Here is a 16,199-nt window from a genome sequence, read left to right as displayed (position 1 = left end):
CTGGCTTTGAACTTGTGATCTTCCTGCCTCAACCCCTAGGGTGGCTGGGATTACCAGTGTGCACCACTGTGCCCAGCCCCAACCCTTTTTATTTTTTAATTTTAGTCAGGACTTGCTAAATTGCCCAGACAGGCTTCTAATTTGTGATATTCCTGCCATAGCCTCCAAAATAGCTGGGACTACAGGTGTCTGCCACTGTGCCTGGTTCTGTGTAGCTCTTCTTACATCCAACTTTGATCTTACCTGCTTGTTATCTATCTCCCTTCACTGGGAACGTTCCATCCAATGAGAGTGGACTTTTTTTTTTGGGGGGGGGGTTACCGGGGATTGAACTCAAGGGCACCTGACCACTGAGCCACATCCCCAGTCCTATTTTGTATTTTATTTAGAGACGGGGTCTCACTGAGTTGCTTAGAGCCTTCTTAAGTGTTGAGGCTGGCTTTGAACTCACAATCCTCCTGCCTTAGCCTCACGAGCAGCTGGGATTACAGGTGTGCGCTGCTGAGAGCAGGTATTTTTGTCTGAAGCTTCTTCAAAATCCACACACACACAGACACCCACGTAGTTCTCACTGATTGGTCATTCTCACTTCAGTAAGTGCAAGACTGTGATCCTACCAATTGGCAGACTGAGGTAGGAAGATGGCAAATGTGACACCAGCCTGGGCAACTTAGAATTCATCTCAAAATGAAAAACTAAAAGGCCTGAGTGTGGGGGCTGGGGCTGTGGCTCAGCAGTAGAGTGCTTGCCTCGCACATGCGAGACCCTAGGTTCGAGCCTCAGCTCCACATAAAGATAAATTTAAGTGAAATAAAAGTATTATGTCCAACTGCAACTAAAAAATAAATATTTAAAAAGGGGAAAAAAAAAAAGGTCTGAGTATGGCCAGGCACCATAGTCCATGCTTGTAATCCCAGCGACTCCAGAGTTTGAGGCAGGAAATTTGAGGCCGGCCTCACCAATTTAGCGACACCCTCAGCAAATCAGCAAGACCCTGCCTGAAAAAATAAAAAGGACTAGAGATGTAGCTCAGTGGCAAAGTGTCATTGGGTTAAGTTCCCAGAACCAAACACACACACACACACACACACAAAAAAAAAAAAAAAAAAGTCTGGGGATGTAGCTCAGTGGAAGAGTGCTTACCTAGCATGTACAAGGCCCTGGGTTCCATCCCCAGTACAGAAAAAAAGAAAAAAAACCCACAATGGTTCTGAGTCACTGGCCAACCTTCTGTCCCTTGCAATGATGCCCAGAGGCCAGCCACAGCAGATTTAATGTGTTTATTCTTCTTCTTCTATAAAATCAGGCTCTCCTCAGGCAGCACATTAACTCCAGAGAGAGAATCAAGGCTAAGAATCACATTGATGAAAAGAACAGGCCTGTACCTGCCACCTGACCTCCCCCTCCCCCAATCTGGGGAGCAAAGGGCAGTGGTCATGGCCCTGAGGCTCCTAAGCAGCTGGCTGAGGCCTGCTGCCTGGTGCCAGGTGAGCTGGAGGCATCCACAGTGGGCGAAGCCCCAGGCAGGCGGGTGGGTGGGTGCTGAGGTCTATCAGTGCTTGTCAGTAGGGCGCAGGTTCAGAGATGCCAGGCGTCCCAGGGGTCCACGGCGACCATTGGTGGCCAGCCGCTGCTGTGCCAGGAATGACTGGGCATGGGCAGGCGCCCGCTCCTCCCCAGCTCGCTGCTGCAAGGCCATGCCCTAGAGGAAGGAGGGGTGGCAAGCTGGGCTCAGGTAAACTCCAAGGGGCCCCCAGTTCTCTAGCCGCGGAGTCGGTACACTCACCATGTTATACCAGGCGCTGATGAGCAGCTTCTCTTCCTGTTCCCGCTGACTTCGATTCTTCTCGAAATCCATCTGCAAGGAGGCAAGAGTTAGGGGTCTGGGTGTGCCAGGGGCTGCACCAAGGGACAAGGACACCAACCTCCAGGTGCCGGATGCGGACATCCCGCTCCCGGAGCTGTGTCCTCAGGGTGTGGAGTTCTGGGGTTCCTTCCCCAGGTGGCCGCTGCTTGGGTTCCAGGGTCTGTATGACCTAGAAGTTGGGGGAATCAGTCAGGTGACCTTGGCTTCACAGGCTCCTCTGCCACACTGGGGTACATTAAATGTGACAGCCCGCAGCAGCGGGAAAGCATGCTGTGACCTGGTGGGCTATGACCAGGGCAGAAGGCCGGGCAAAGACCCGGAGGCTGGCAGAGGGTGAGTCTGTAGGAGGCACAGGCAATGGGAGGCCAGGCCTGAGGACGGAGGGGCTCCTGGCGACCTCACCGTGCGGGCCTTGTCCACGTAGCGGCGGTACCGCTCCTCCATGGCCCGCAAGTCCGCGTCCTTCTTCTGCAGGCTGTCCTGCAGCTCTTCAATGCGACGGGCTGCTGGGAGGACAGGCAGCCCCTCAGCTCCATGCTGGGCTCCAGGCGCCCCCGGCCCCGCGGCGGAGCCCCCTTACTGCTGTTGTCGGTGGGTGTCTCCAGCTCCTCGAGGTACTCTCTCTTCCGCTGCAGCTCCAGATCCGCCTCGCGCAGCTTCTGCCTGCGGGAGGGAGGGACGGGGCTCACCTCTGAGTTACCTGCTTTTCCTTTCTTATTATTGCAGCTGTACATGGACACAATACCTTCATTTATTTATTTACTTATATGTGTGCTGAGGCTCGAACCCAGCGCCTCACACACGCCAGGCAAGCGCTCCAGCTGTGAGCTGTGCCGGCGGCTCTTCTCATCAGCCAAAGGGACAGGCTGCTCAGACCTCCCTGCCTGCTCCCCACCACGTTTGGGAACTGCAAGCCCTGGCCCCTCCATCTCCTCAGCCATCAGGGCTGTGACCCTCCACATCCTTAGTGGTGGCCTCTCTGTCCACCTCTCCTCATCCTACAGTCCCCAAGCTGCTCTGGCCACCATCATCCTTTTCCAACCTCTTCTTGTCTCAACCCTTCAGTTCCATTTTTCAGCCAGCAGCCAGGGACCTTTCTAAAAGAGATTCTGTGCCAGCAGGTGGGTGGGGGCACAGAGATTATGGACTACAAGAAACACTTGTTTCTGGGCTGCTGCTAATTTGCTGTCCTTCTAATATGATTCTTCCCAACAGGGTGATGCAATAAACTAATTTTTTTTAATTGGGGGAAAAGGGCTGGGGTCGTGGCTCAGTGGCAGAGGGCTTGCCTCGAATGTGTGAGGCACTTGGTTCGATTCTCAGCACCACATATAAATGAGTAAAACAAAGGCCCATCAACAACTAAAAAAATAAAAAATTTAAAAAACAAAAAAAGGGGGGAAACCCACACTTTTTTCTAGGGGATGGGACACGGCTCAGCCATAGAACATTAGCACTCAAGAGACCCTGAGTTCAATCCCCAGAAGCATTTCCTCACCCCACCAAATTTGCTTCTTTTATTTAAAAAAAAAAAAAGCAATTATCACTTATCACATGACCTGGCTGAAAACCCCTTTGCGGCTGCCCACTATGTCCCCAAAACAGTCCATGCTCCTCTGCTGGGTATATAAGACCATAGTTGACCAGAGCCGCATGGATCTGGTCAGCGAACGTTCCCCTCACAAGCAACTCCCCATCTGACGCAGCATGCACCCCCCCAACTTTAGCCCGTGCCTTTCCAGCCACCACTCACAGGTGTTCCTCCAGCTTTCTCTTCAGCAGGGTGGGCTGGGGGAGAGAAGCAGCAAGAGGTGAGTCCTGAGGTCCCAGAGGGGTGAACCCTTTCCCGAGTTGAGGGAGGGGGTACTCACAATAGCCTACACCAGGCATCGGACAGCAGGAGAGAGAGAGAGAGAGAGAGAGAGAGAGAGAGGAGGATTACTGGGAGGCATGAGGAAGGACCAGGCAGGGAGGAAGTGGGCACTCACGTCCTCGGTCTTGCCCCCCTGCTCCTGGAGGGCCTTCTGCAGGTCCTCCACCTGGGCCCGCAGCTCCGACAGCTGCTGCTGGTTCAGCCTGCAGGGTGGGGGGCCGCTCAGTGCCGTGCGAGCTCAGTCCTGCTCTGAGCGCGAGGCCCTCCTCCCCCTGGCCCTCACCTGTGCTGTGTCTCCAGCCCATGGCGTGCGCGGTTGGCCTCCTCCAGGTGGCGCTGCAGCTCCTCCTGCCGCTCCCGGTCGGCCGCCTCCTGCTGACACAGCCTCTTGTTCTCCAGCTGAAGCCTCAAGAGTGTCTCCCTGCAGACCCAGGAGGAGTGAACAGGGTTGGGGACCAGTCTTCCCGCAGGCCTGCTCAGGCTGCGAGTCAGCCCAGGAGGGGAACTGGCGGGTGGAGGCAGGAGCAGGATGGAGCCTTGAATTAAAAGCATTGAAGATCCTGCAAGGCGTTGGGGACTGAGCGTGGGTGAGCAGAGCGCTAAGTGAGACCTAAGTGCTGCACAGCTGTAAACTCGTCCAGAGGGTGAACCAGGCAGGGGTGGGGGTACAGGAGAGGGTTAGATCTGGCTGCAGGAACGGGAAGAGCTGCTGTGAAAGAGCTAATCCAATCAAGGCACAGGGGCTGAACCTAGCAGAGGATCCAATGAAGACTGGGCCCTGGGGACACAGATCAAAGTCAGCAAGGCTAGGATGTGGGATTTTGTATGTGGAATAGAAGTTTGGGACCTAATTTGTGTGCTGAGGATAGATCTTGAAGAAGGCCAGAGTCCTGGACCAGGTAAGAGCCGAATCTGGAGGCCGACTACGACCTGGAAACCCACACCAAGCAACCAAGGCTAGTGCAGGGGGCGGGGCTGAGGGCAAACCCTGGCCCAAGGGATGGGAACCAGAGTTCTGAGTGACCAAGGATACCTGAGCTCTGCAGGCAGGATCTCCGCAGCTAAGTTTTCCAGGCCCAGTGGGGTGGGATCCAATGAGGGGTCTGGAGAATGGGAGAAAAGTGTTCAGGTCTCTGTTCACCCGCAGTCCCTGGCTCTAAGGGCCTCTTTTCAAGTATCATCTTTTTTTTTTGGGGGGGGGGGGTGTACCAGGGATTGAACTCAGGGGCATTTGACTACTGAGCCACATCCCAGCCCTATTTTGCATTTTATTTAGAGACAGGGCCTCACTGAGTTGCTTAGCGCCCCACTTTTGCTGAGGCTGGCTTTGAACTTGCAATCCTCCAGTCTCAGCCGCTCTAATGGTGTGGGCCACCGAGGCGGGCTTCAAGGATCATCTTTGGCGGCTCAGTTCACCCCAGGACACCCCTCCCCGGAAACCCCATGGGTCTTCAGCTCACCAGCTTGAGTCAAACCCCGAGGCTGCAGCTGGGCACAGCGCAGCTCCTCGTTGGCCTCCCGCAGGGAGTCCCTCTCTGCCAACAGCCGCTGCAGGGACAGGATGCAAGACGCCACATGAGGCAGGCTTAATCTCCTAGAAAGTGGGCTATTTGGGGATTTGCAGGGAGGAACTTGGACCCGGGACCTCAGCCTCACCTCCTTCTCCTTTGTCACCGACTCATACTTTTCCTCCAGGTTTCGGCACTCAAATAGCCATTTCTCAGCCTTCATGGCCTCCTCCTGCCGCTGGCTCTGAAGTTCCTGCACCTGAACAGAAAGGAGAGTTGGCTGCTGCGGTGAAAGGAGGGCAGCGACTGAATGCCCGGTGAAGGGGCGGGGCCAGAGGGACCCAGCCAAGAACCTGGAGGGGTTGGAGCTTAAGCTTATAAACCCAGACAGGGGATCTGGTCCACATATAAGACTGTGCGCATGGGGGGCCTTGGAGACGCGCTGAGGGTCCACAAGCTCTGCACGCCCAGCTCCCCCAGCTCTCACCTGCCGCCGCTGCGCCTCGAGCTGTGCGCGCAGGGAGCCAGCCCGGCGCAGCTCGTCTTCCAGCTGCCTCGTGCGCTCCGCGTGGCCCGCGTTGCACTCCTCCAGCTGCCGCACCTGCCTCCGCAGCTCCCTCAGCTCACCCAGGCGCCGCCGACAGCTGGTCAGCGTGGCCTCCAGCTGCCCTGCGCGCTCCGAGGACTGACTGTGGGGAGGAGACAGGGAGAGGAGCAGTCGGGGATCAGCAGGAATGCGGGGCCCTCAGGGCGGGGGTGTCAGCCTGCAGAACATGGGTCCCAGGTGAAGGGGTCATGGAAGTGGGTATCAGGGATCTGCCAGGGTAATGATTAGCCAGGGTCATAATCAGGGGATCCTCAGGGGTGATCCTGTGGAGGCACAGAAGGGTGGTGGGGTGACAGGAAGTGATAGGGACCTAGAAGGGAATGAGGACACCCCAAGGACAACCTGGGGGTCATGGAGAGCTCTGGGGCAAGAGTACTGTGGGGTTCTCAGGAGTGCAGTAGCGGTCTACAGGGTACTTCAGCATTGCAGGAGTGCCAGAGAGAGCCCTTTGGGGTTATGGAAAGCACAGTAGGACAACAAGGGCTGCAGTGGTAGAGTCCTGGGGCGCCCGAGGGGGTCTAGAAACATCCCGTTGTGGGGGTGTTGGTTGACAATGCCATAGGAGCTGGGAAGCATGAGGGACAAACAGACACTGGGGATCCAGGAGGTCCACTGAGGTCGTGGCGATGTGGTGGGGGGTTCAGGACAGTGGGCCTGGGGAATTCAGGGTGGGAGAGTGGAGTCTGGGGTGCTTTCTGGGGGTACAGTGGGCATTTGGGGGTTACAAAAGTGGCAATGCTGGAGGTGTGTGGTAAGCAGCCCTGGGGACCCACCACTCACCGCAGCTCATCCATCTCGTCCTTCAGGGCCTGTGCCTCTTGGGCCAGGCTGGTCAGGGCCTGGTTGCGCTGCTGGAGTTCAGTAACCTCCCGCTGCAGCTCTGCACAGCGCAGGCGCTCATCCTCCCTGCTGCTCTCCAGCCTGGGGGTGGCAGCGGAAGAGAAGGGGCATGTGAGGGCCGTCCTGGTACTCCACTCCGGGGCCCACCTGGCCCTGACCCCCACTGCTGTACCTGAAGTTCTCTTCCTGCAGCTGTTCCAGCTGGGACTGCAACAGCAGCAGCTTCTTAGCAGTAACACCCGGAGTGACCTCGGCTTGTGACTGGCCCACCCGCTCCCGCAGGGTGGCATTCTCCTGCACCAAGCTCTGCTTCACCTCTGACAGGAGCACCAACTGCAAGCAAGCCAGGGTAAGCTGGAGCTTAGGGGCCACAGAGGCGACCCTGCCCCCTGGGCCCCCCCAGCTCAGCCCACCTGTCGCTCCAGGTCCAGACAGTGCTGCCGGAGCTCATCCCCCTCCTCGGCGTCCTCACTCAGGAAATAGTACCTGCGGGACTGATATCAGCAAAGATTGGGGGTGAAGAACTTGGGGTCCCAGGAGAAGGGGGATAAGGCTGGGACTGGTAGAGGCAGAGAGAAGGGGGCCAAGGTGTTGGGAGCTGCCACATAGGAACTGAGTGCCCCTTAGCCTTGAGTGATGAGAATGTGGAGCTGTGGCCAGCCAGCCATGGGCTGCATGTGTGAACTGTGGGCATTGAGCACACAGGGTGGACTGAACGGACGCTGCCCCTCTGTTTGGGCGGGTTTTCTCCCTTGCTCTGCCATGATCCCACACAGCTCATGAGATGGGTGTGGCCTTTCTAGATGTCATAGTCAACCTGCTGACAGCAGACATCACAAAGCTAGACTCAACCCCCTGAAACCTGACCTCTTGCCTCATTTGAATGGCTCCTCCCCAATAAAAGGGTTCAGCACGCGCTCCTGCTCTCCTTCTGTGGACCCCTAAGGTTGGAGGAGCCGAGCCGTCAAAGGACCCAAAGAAAAAGGTATTTCTCTGTCTCTGTGTGGTTATTTCATGCAGCCCAGTTCACCTGGGATGACCCTGAGTGTTTTAGTTATGAGATATAAGAGTTCTAGTGGACCAGGGGACTAGGAGAAAGTTGATTTTGGAGCCCTGGGGACCTGCCAAAGGAAAAGCCTAAACTCCCAATGCATGGGGGTGGTTTATACACTTAGGGACAAGCCCCTCCACCTTAGGCAGCCCTGAGAACCAGTAAAGGGGTTTGGATCTTTATCAAGGTTTCCCACCCTCACCTGTGTATCAAAGTTGCCATATGTCTCCTGTGACAGGGACTCTTGGGTGTCTTTGGTCATAAGCTGGAGATGGGGGAAAGCACTGTGAGGAGCGAAGCTCTCTGAAGACGGCCTTAGACCATCTCCATTCTCCTGTCCCCACGACCAGTTCTGCCCAGTCACTCCAGCCAGAGACTGCCCTCCTGCCTCTGGCACTGAGGGAAGCGAGCTCTACTGAGCCTGCGAGATTGTGATTTAGAGCTGGTAGGTGCTGGCAGAAACATAAGACAGAGATGTCTGGCCAGCTGACTTCCAGGCAGAGCCTTACCAGGGCAGTGCCTGTGTCCAGTTGCCTCTGCCCTGGAAACGCTCCCTCCCCTGACACTCCTCAGTCATCACATGGGCCACCCCACCCACCTCCTGGATGGCCTCCATCACTATGTGTTGAACCGATTCCTCCAGCGTCATGATTCTCTGGATGTGCTCTGGGAATCAAAGTAGGGGTGACTGAGACCCAGGGGTGAGGTGAGGAGGAAAGAGCATTTCCTCAGAGCCATACCCCCAGGGATCCCCTAGCTCCCCCTCTAACCCTCCCCATACCCTGCTTTTTCTCGCAGCTGATAGCACAGCCCAGCACCAACTGAAGCAATTTCCCGAGCTCCGTGGGGTCAGAGAACTCGCCAATGAGGCTCACATCTGGGAGGTGCTGTTCTGACACAGGGTGTCCCAGAACCTGAGTGCAAGAGGGAAGGAGGAGTATCGGGGACTCACAGACCCTCCCCCTTCTCCAAACCTCCTAAATCCCTTTATAGTTACTCACATCCTGGGAGTATTCCACCAGGCTCTGTAAGATCTTCTGCAGATTGCTGACCTGGGGAGGGCCAAGAAGCTATGTTCAGGGGCTCAACAGCCCCCCCCCACCCTGAATCTGTCCCCATTTTCTTTTCTCCACTTCACTACTCATTCCCTGCTCATCTCATCCTGTTTGGGCCCATTTACAAATATCCTCTTCCTTAGAGGTGACCGTCTGGTTATCTGCCCATTGTGTCCACCTGCCCATCTTTGTTCATGTGTTTCCAAAATCCAATCACTTCTCACCACCTTTCACTGTCATCTCTCACCTGGATGACTGCACCAGTCACCTCTCATCTTCCGTTTGGGAATGGAAGCCTTTCTCATGCTAGGTGATGCATCCAGGGGAAGTTTTTGTTTTTGTACGGGAAGCAGCCAGGGGCACTCTACCACTGAGCTCCATCCCCACATCTTCAGAGTTTTGCAAAGCTGATGAGGCTGGCCTTGAATGTGCCATCCTTGTGCCTCAGCCTGGGGTTGCAGGCACAGGTAACAGTAGTGCAAAGCTCCTGAGTGCCTCCAGAGCTCTACTTTTATTGTCTTCATGAATCTAATGCTCTTGGAAGTAAATTTTTATGTTGGTGTATGTGTTGTCTGTCCACATCACTAGACTCAGGGCTGTGCTTTCATCTGTTATTCTTTGCTGAATGCCCAACACATGGGTACTCAAGAGCAAACAGTTGGCTGATCACCAGACATCTGTCCCTCTTTCTGGACAGGGCTTTCCGTCCACCACCCAGGATGTGTGTTTGACTAGAATTTCCCTGACCATCTCTTCACCATTCTGTCCCCTAGTCATGAGTCCACCTGTCACCTTCAGCCTCCAGTTGGGACCTGGGTCCTCTGAGATGTCCTGGAGCCATGTTTCGTTGAACCAGGAGGGGTCTCTGGGGGGAGGGGAGGGGAGAAGGTGGAATGAGCTGGCTGGGGAACCCTTTTGGGATCCTCCCCCTCAGCCCCACTCACATCTGGTTCAGCACGTGGGCTACAGCAAGGCCGCTGCTCAGGTCCTCAGGGCTGGCACAGGGGGGTGGAACTTGGAACGTCTGCAACTGAGGCGGAAATGAAAGGGCAACGCGGGGATTCAAGGCCTGAGACCACCGAGCCACTCCTCTTTAGCAGACTGTTTCTGGCCAAGAGACATCTCACAAGATTGAGCAGGCACTGGCCTGTTGCTACACCAAGCTAGCTCTGCAGGGGAGTGGCTTCTGCACACCTGAGACCGAAGGGGGCGTGGCCTCACTTTACCTCTGCCTAACAAAGTCCAAGCGACCAGGTCAGGGCGGTACTACGAGTCACCTGGTTCTCACAGGCACCACGTGATCAGGCCAGCCCACCTGTACCCCCTCACCCCACGTGAACCAGGCACAGAGGGGCGGGGCCTCACCTGTTCTTTCCACGCAGGCCTGCCACGTGACAGGGACGGGTGCTCAGACTAGAGTCCAACGGCCTGCTAGGCCGGCGACCCCTTCCTCCTTCCAGCCCCAGGACCGAGGGGCGGACCGAGGCAGGGCCAGGGATCCCGGGCTAGGGGAGCGGGCGCACACCTGTCCCCAGCCCCGCCCCTCGACCTACCCAGGTGAGCAGAGACCCGCATAGCTTGGCCTTGTCCACGCTCATGGCTCCGGATCGAAATCCACCCTGGCCACCGAGCCCCGGCGCCACAGCTGCCTCCGGGTCCGCCACCAGCGAGCGCCCGCAGCCCTGACCTCCCGCTCTGCCTAGAGCGCCGCCCCGCCCCGCCCCCTTGGAACAGGCCCCGCCCCGAGCACATGATCTCTTCCAGACGCCAGCTCTTGCCTCCGTCTCCGCCATATTGGATCCGGGCAGCTTTCTGATGCCTCTTCTACCGCTAGAGGTCAGTGTGGCCCAGGAGTGAGCATTGAGTGGATAGCCACCTCCCCTACTCCCCCACTTTTGGGATTGTAAAGGGCCTCTCCACCCTTCTGAGATGGAGCTGCCCCATCCTGTTATACAAATGTATTTCCTTCTTTTCTTGCAGCTGACAGAATTTTTTTTTTTGGCACCAGGCATTGAACCCAGCGGTGCTTAGCCATCCCCAGCCCTTTCTTTCTTTTTTTTTTTTTTCCATTTTTACCCCATATAGCCAGCCCTTATTTTGAGACAAGGTCTTCCTAAATTGCTTAAGGCTTTGCTAAATTGCTGAGGCTGGCTTTGAATTTGCCATCCTCCTGGCTCAGCCTCCTGAGCCACTGGGATTACAGGCATGCGCCACTGTGCCCAGCTGAAAGAAATTCTTCCAACCATCTTATGATCAGAGGCTTTATCTGTGTGGGCAGGCGCGAGTCATAATACATCCAATGAACTTGGAGTCGGGGTCTTCCTAGTGGACGTCACTCAGAAGCCCTGCCCCAAGGGTGGACAGGGAGATAAGGGAGTGGTCCTATAAGTCGAGAGTAGGAAGGGTCTGTCAGACACAGGTCCTGGGTAGTGCACAGTCACATTTACCCAGCCTGAATCAATCCTATACTGAGATTCCCTTGAGTCTTACAAGCCCTTAGATAACCCCCTGCTTCAGATCCTAGGACCAGGCTGAAGTTGCCTGTCCCCTTCCGCCCATCAGGGGGCGCGCAGATCACAAGAACGCTGCCTACTGGGGCGGGGGTGCGCCCACTCGGAGACCCAGCTGGGGCGACCGAGAGAGCTCAGAAGCATAACAATTATAGTTAACAATAAACTCGCAAATCGCCACTTATGGAGTGCTTACTGTATATAGTATCTGCGCTGATTTAAATCCACTACCCTACGTGTCAAGTGTTGTTTTAATTCCCGGTTTTGCAGACGAGGAAATAGTGGCTCTAGGTGGACCCAGCCTTGAAGGAAGAGGGTAAAACACCAGCCGGCGCCCTTTGACCCCGGGGGCCACTCCCTTGCAGGCGGGTGGGGTAATGTGCAGTAATTAGAGGTTATTAGCTGTACCCAGAGGGAGGGGCGGGCTCTGCATTGGGGGCGGGTCCAGATCGAAGGGGAGGGGCGCTGTTCCCATCCACGCAGAGAGTCTGGAACCAGTGACCTTGTCCTAGAGCGGGTGGGCAGGGTGACTACAGCCCCCCGCGCATCACATGAACGTAGTCCCTATAGCCCTAAACACCCGGTTGCAGCCCACTCAGATGCGCAGCCGCACGCACGCCAGAGTCTTGGAGGCTGCTCCACACCCCCACAACCCCCTCCTTGTTTTCCCGACTCCAGCCTCTGGGAGCCAGGTGGAGGAGGGTAGAGGGGAAGGGGTCTAGGGCTGGCGCTTCCATAAGACTGCCTTAGGCGGGCGGGCGTGAGAATAGCTGCTGCTGGTTCCCCGTCCTGCACCTAACAGAGGAAAGGGTGCTGCCCAAAGGGGGAAACAAATCACCCTGCCCCCAGGTAGCAATGGGAGGTGAGTCAGGAATCAGGGCTGTTAAAAGAATGGAGGGCTGGACCCGCCAGACCTCTAAACATTTGGGGTGGGGGGTGGGTCACGGGATTTTGATGTTTAGGGAAAATATGGGAATCCAAATATTTAGGGGAATTGGCTTAAATTATTCTAATGTTAGTTTGGATGTTATGGGCATCCCAAATGTCTAGGGAGCCAAGATTAAAGGAAAGGTCCCTGCTGTCCATTTGGGGAAGGAGTCACAACCTTCTATTTGGGTCAGCAGGGAGTCCCACATTTGGGGGGAAAGAAGGGAGTGCACATGTTAGTGGGAAAACCAGCAATCCTTGTTTTGCAACAAAGGGGGCCCCGTGCTGGGAAGGGATCTGGGTATCTTCTACAAAAGGCACAAACCCTTCATTTCAGACAGGTACCCCATACTAGGAGGAAGGATGCAAACCTGTTTTAGGTATAGGGAAGCTCCAAAGTTTGGAGGAGTGGTCTGGAGGCCTTTATTTGGAGGGACTGAGCCCCAGTATGGAGGTCTGGGTCAGCAGCCCCCAGCTGGATTGGGGACCCCACCCTCTCCTGCCTGTTTCCAGGAACAGCTGGGCCCAGCCTGGGTTGTACTGCTGGGAAGCCAGTGACTCAGCCCCTCCCTGCGGCCACAGCTGGACCCTGGCCCGCCCCCTCCAGCCTGCACATCTGGGCAGGGACCCAGTCATCAGGCTGGTTTGAGGACCCTGAGTTCCACAACTGGAGGACAGGACCCCACGACTCCTCCCCAGTGACTGACCAGAGCCACTGGATGGACCCCATGCGCCATTACCCTGAGGGACTCTGGCAGGCCCCCTACACCCCAGATACTGACATCCTGCCAGCAACTCCTATCCCGCCCCTCCCCCATCTCGGTGCTGAATCCATGGGACATGCGTTGTTTTGGTAGATGTGAGGTGGTGGATCTGTGATTGAGTGTGTATCAGCATCTGCGTCCACTTATGTTTTGAGGCCCTGGAGTTTGGGCAGCTGGGTATCTATGTGTGATCTGATGGTGGGGGAGGCTGTCAGGGACTGGGGGAGTGACTAACATCTTTGTCTGTGTATAACATCCAGGTTTGGGGTGATGCACCAAGTGTTTCTGTGTATGGCCTGTGTCTGGGTGGCTGTCTTATTCTGTCTTCATCTGTTATGTATTCGTACTTACTACTTGCTTCTCTAGGGTGTCATTTTTCAGTATCCATCCATCCATCCATCCATTCTTTCTTTCTTTCTTTCTTTCTTTCTTGGTACTGGGGATTGAATTCAGGAGGATTCTGCTTCTGAGCTTCATCCCCAATCCTTTTTTTTTTTTTAAACTCAGGGGCACTTTACCACTAAGCTGAGCTATGTCCCTAATAGCTTTGTTTTTTTGAAACAGGGTCTTGCTAAATTGTCCAAGCTGGGGGCTGGGGTTGTGGTTCAGTGGAAGAGAGCACATGTGAGGCACTGGGTTCGATTCTCAGCACCACGTAAAAATAAATAAATAAAATAAATGTAAATTGTCCAGGCTGGCTTTGAATTTTAATCCTCCTGCCTCAGCCTCCTGAGTAGCAGGGATTACAGGAGTGTCACCACAGCCAGTTCCTTGTCATTCTTTGTGTGAGAAGTGTGTAACAATCAGTGCCTCAATATGGCCTTAGGTTGTGTGCCTGTGACCATGTCCTACTTTGTGTTTGTCTTAATCATGTGTCTTCTGTGATAGTGTAACCTGGTCATGTGTCCTGGTTTGTCCACACCACTTGGACAATCTGAGTATGTGTGTGGCCTTGTGGCTTTATCTCTGCCACTGTAACCTACTTTGTGCATCTTGTGACAATGGCATGACGGTCCTATGTTTGTCTCTACCATGTGTCTCTGCTGCCACAGTCTTCATACAAGAAGGGTAGTTGTATGACAATCTAAGCCCCGGATGTCCAAGACAGTATCCGTGTTCTACTTTGCTTCAATGGTGCAGCATTATCAGTGTCTGCAAATGTAAATACCTGTGTCCCTATCACAAGCCATTTGTGACCCATGTGCCTGTGTGACTCTGCCTCTCCTCTCCGTGTGGGTCTGTGACTGTGTTGTGACCCTGTCCCTGTTTGCCGCAAGGCTGGCGTAACTTAGGAGGGATTTGGCCAGCGTGTGGCAGGTGTATCCTGTGTCTGTGTGACACTGCGGGTCAGAGTTGTTTGTGACCTTGTGTGTGTGGCGGGGGGGAGCAGGAGAAGTGGGGTGTCAAAATCACACCAGACAGTATCCCCAGTGGAGGCGATGATAGGCGCAGGGGCGTCGCGTCCCAAGGCTCTGGGCTGTGAGGGCCCCTCCCCGCGCTGCGGGGGCGCGTGCGTCGTGCGTGACGTGAAACACGACAGGGGTCGCTGCGTGCGTGGAGCCCGACGCGGTCGTGCGTGCAAGAGCGGGGACGAAGGCTGGCCCTGCTGCGTGCGTGCGTGCGTGCGAGCGCGCGCGGGGGCGGAGGCGGGGGCTGGGCGCGGGGGCGCGCGGGGCGCAGCACCGCCCTGCGGAGACTGGAGACTTTGGGGCGCGGGTGAAACCCGGAGGGGGCTGCCGTTAACCCCTTCCTGCCCGACCTGAAACCTGCGGCCCCTCGACCCAGCGCACCGGGGCTTCCCCAGCTCATGGTGGGGGGCAGTCCCTGCTGGGGGAGAACCCCTCAGTGGAGTTGAGACCCCCCCAGTTGTCATGGAAACCAGAGCTTCCCGCGCAGCCTGGCGCGTGCTTCCTCCTCACTTCCTGTCTTCCTCCAGCTCCCGAGTCCAGTGACAATGAGCTTCCCGTTCCCGGTCTCCGGAGAAGGGGGTGGGGGTCAGCGAGGCCTGGGTGTGCGTGACTCAAGCCAGCCCGGGGGTCCCTTGGCCGCAACCGACCTCGCTCCCTCTTCTTAGCCCCTGTGACTCACCCCTCGCGGCTTTCCCCGCGTGTGACTCAGGCCCCTGGGAGGGGGCTGGGGACTTTGGGACCCCCTCCAGGCAGCCGGCACTGAGAACTGAGTTCTGGGGACCTTGAGCTCCGGGGGAGGGGCTCCCCTTCCAGAGAGAAGCCGCGAGGCGAGGCGGCTGCTGAGTCCCTTTAGCTGGCCCTTACCAAGGTCACTAGGGCGCTTTCCCAACCCCACCCCAGGCCTCCGGGAACCCAGCTCCAGCACCCCCACCACACACGCGCACCGGCGCACACACAGCCCACAGGAAGTTTTGGCAGAGCCTGTCGTGGCGATGAAACGGTTAAAGCCGTTTTCTTATTCATTTCATCCAGGGGCCCATTTTGACTCAGAGCAAGGGGTGCCCCCTGGAGCTGGCCTCACGGGGCAGGGTTTGTACTCCACCCTGCATGTACCATTTTTAGAGAGAAGGGGGATGGCGGTTGGTGAGCTGGCTGGGGGTCTCGGGTAGCAGCATTCAGAGGGGGCTCCAGCCGTGTTTCGGCCCTCATGCTGTCTGAACCTTAGTTTCCCCATCTGAACTGGGAGGTGATTATGACTGGCTCATTGAGTTGTTGTGAGGATTAGATGAATAATAGATGGGACGCTTTGCATCCAGAACTGGGCACAGGGATAGTGAAGGGGCTCCTCCTGCCTCAACCCTGAATGTCCGGGTGCCCGCAGAAGCCAGTGCTCCATGCCCCACCCAGGCGCTCTGAGGCCACGGGGTTCATTCTGTCCACCCCCTGCCCCAGGCGGGCACCCAGGAAGTGAGAGGCGGAGCAGGAATGAGGCGGAACCTGTTGGGCCCGTCGCTGCCCTGCCCCCCACCCTCATTCCCGTGCCCTGACAGGGACCCCCCCCACACACGCGGCAGCCCCACCCCCGCTGCCCTGGACGCCTGGGTCCTGACCCGCGGGTGGCCAGAGGGAGGGGATGTCGGATGGAGACAGCGTCTCGGGAACATCCTGTGGACTGCTGGCTGGACAGACAGGAGGGTCAGCCCCTCCCAGGGCAGGGCAGACATCAGCTGGGGGCAGAGTAAACATGGCCCAGGGTGGCCAGACTGGGGGCGAGGGGCAGGGGGGGTG

At 56.5% G+C, this 16,199-nt stretch overlaps 1 protein-coding gene across 2 annotated transcripts; it reads right to left on the bottom strand.

Moving 5' to 3' along the window:
* Positions 1-1,265: 1,265 nt before the first annotated feature.
* Hook2 (hook microtubule tethering protein 2) lies at positions 1,266-10,510 on the bottom strand. Of its 2 annotated transcripts, none has more exons than XM_046437429.1 (22): positions 10,355-10,510; positions 9,746-9,831; positions 9,594-9,666; positions 8,748-8,798; positions 8,528-8,660; positions 8,345-8,412; positions 7,949-8,011; positions 7,109-7,189; positions 6,868-7,028; positions 6,636-6,776; positions 5,736-5,937; positions 5,397-5,507; positions 5,201-5,288; positions 4,774-4,843; positions 4,024-4,161; positions 3,856-3,943; positions 3,621-3,655; positions 2,448-2,530; positions 2,270-2,373; positions 1,926-2,036; positions 1,787-1,858; positions 1,266-1,702 (listed from the first exon to the last, which is right to left on the bottom strand). In XM_046437429.1, exons 1-22 carry the CDS (start codon positions 10,397-10,399, stop codon positions 1,553-1,555), a joined length of 2,154 nt encoding a protein of 717 aa, XP_046293385.1. In that variant the 5' UTR covers positions 10,400-10,510; the 3' UTR covers positions 1,266-1,552. The 2 variants fall into 2 exon arrangements, with proteins under 2 accessions (XP_046293385.1, XP_046293386.1); XM_046437430.1 differs by having other exon boundaries at positions 2,270-2,370.
* Between the last annotated feature and the right edge of the window lie 5,689 nt (positions 10,511-16,199).

Source organism: Marmota monax, unplaced genomic scaffold, assembly GCF_021218885.2.
Source record: "Marmota monax isolate L192 unplaced genomic scaffold, Marmota_monax_Labrador192_F-V1.1 WCK01_AAM20220418_F8-fsc00021, whole genome shotgun sequence".
Classification (NCBI taxonomy): Eukaryota; Metazoa; Chordata; class Mammalia; order Rodentia; family Sciuridae; genus Marmota; species Marmota monax.
This window is presented reverse-complemented; position numbering and strand designations above follow the sequence as displayed.

Coding starts and splice junctions, on each gene's coding strand:
- Hook2 (XM_046437429.1), bottom strand. CDS start 10,399: ATGAGCGTGGACAAGGCCAAGCTATGCGGGTCTCTGCTCACCTGG. Junction 8,799..9,593: donor GTCCCAACTGGAGGCTGAAG/GTGACAGGTGGA, acceptor GGCCCTCCCCAG/GTCAGCAATCTGCAGAAGAT. Junction 2,531..3,620: donor AGAAAGCTGGAGGAACACCT/GTGAGTGGTGGC, acceptor TCCCTCCCGCAG/GCAGAAGCTGCGCGAGGCGG.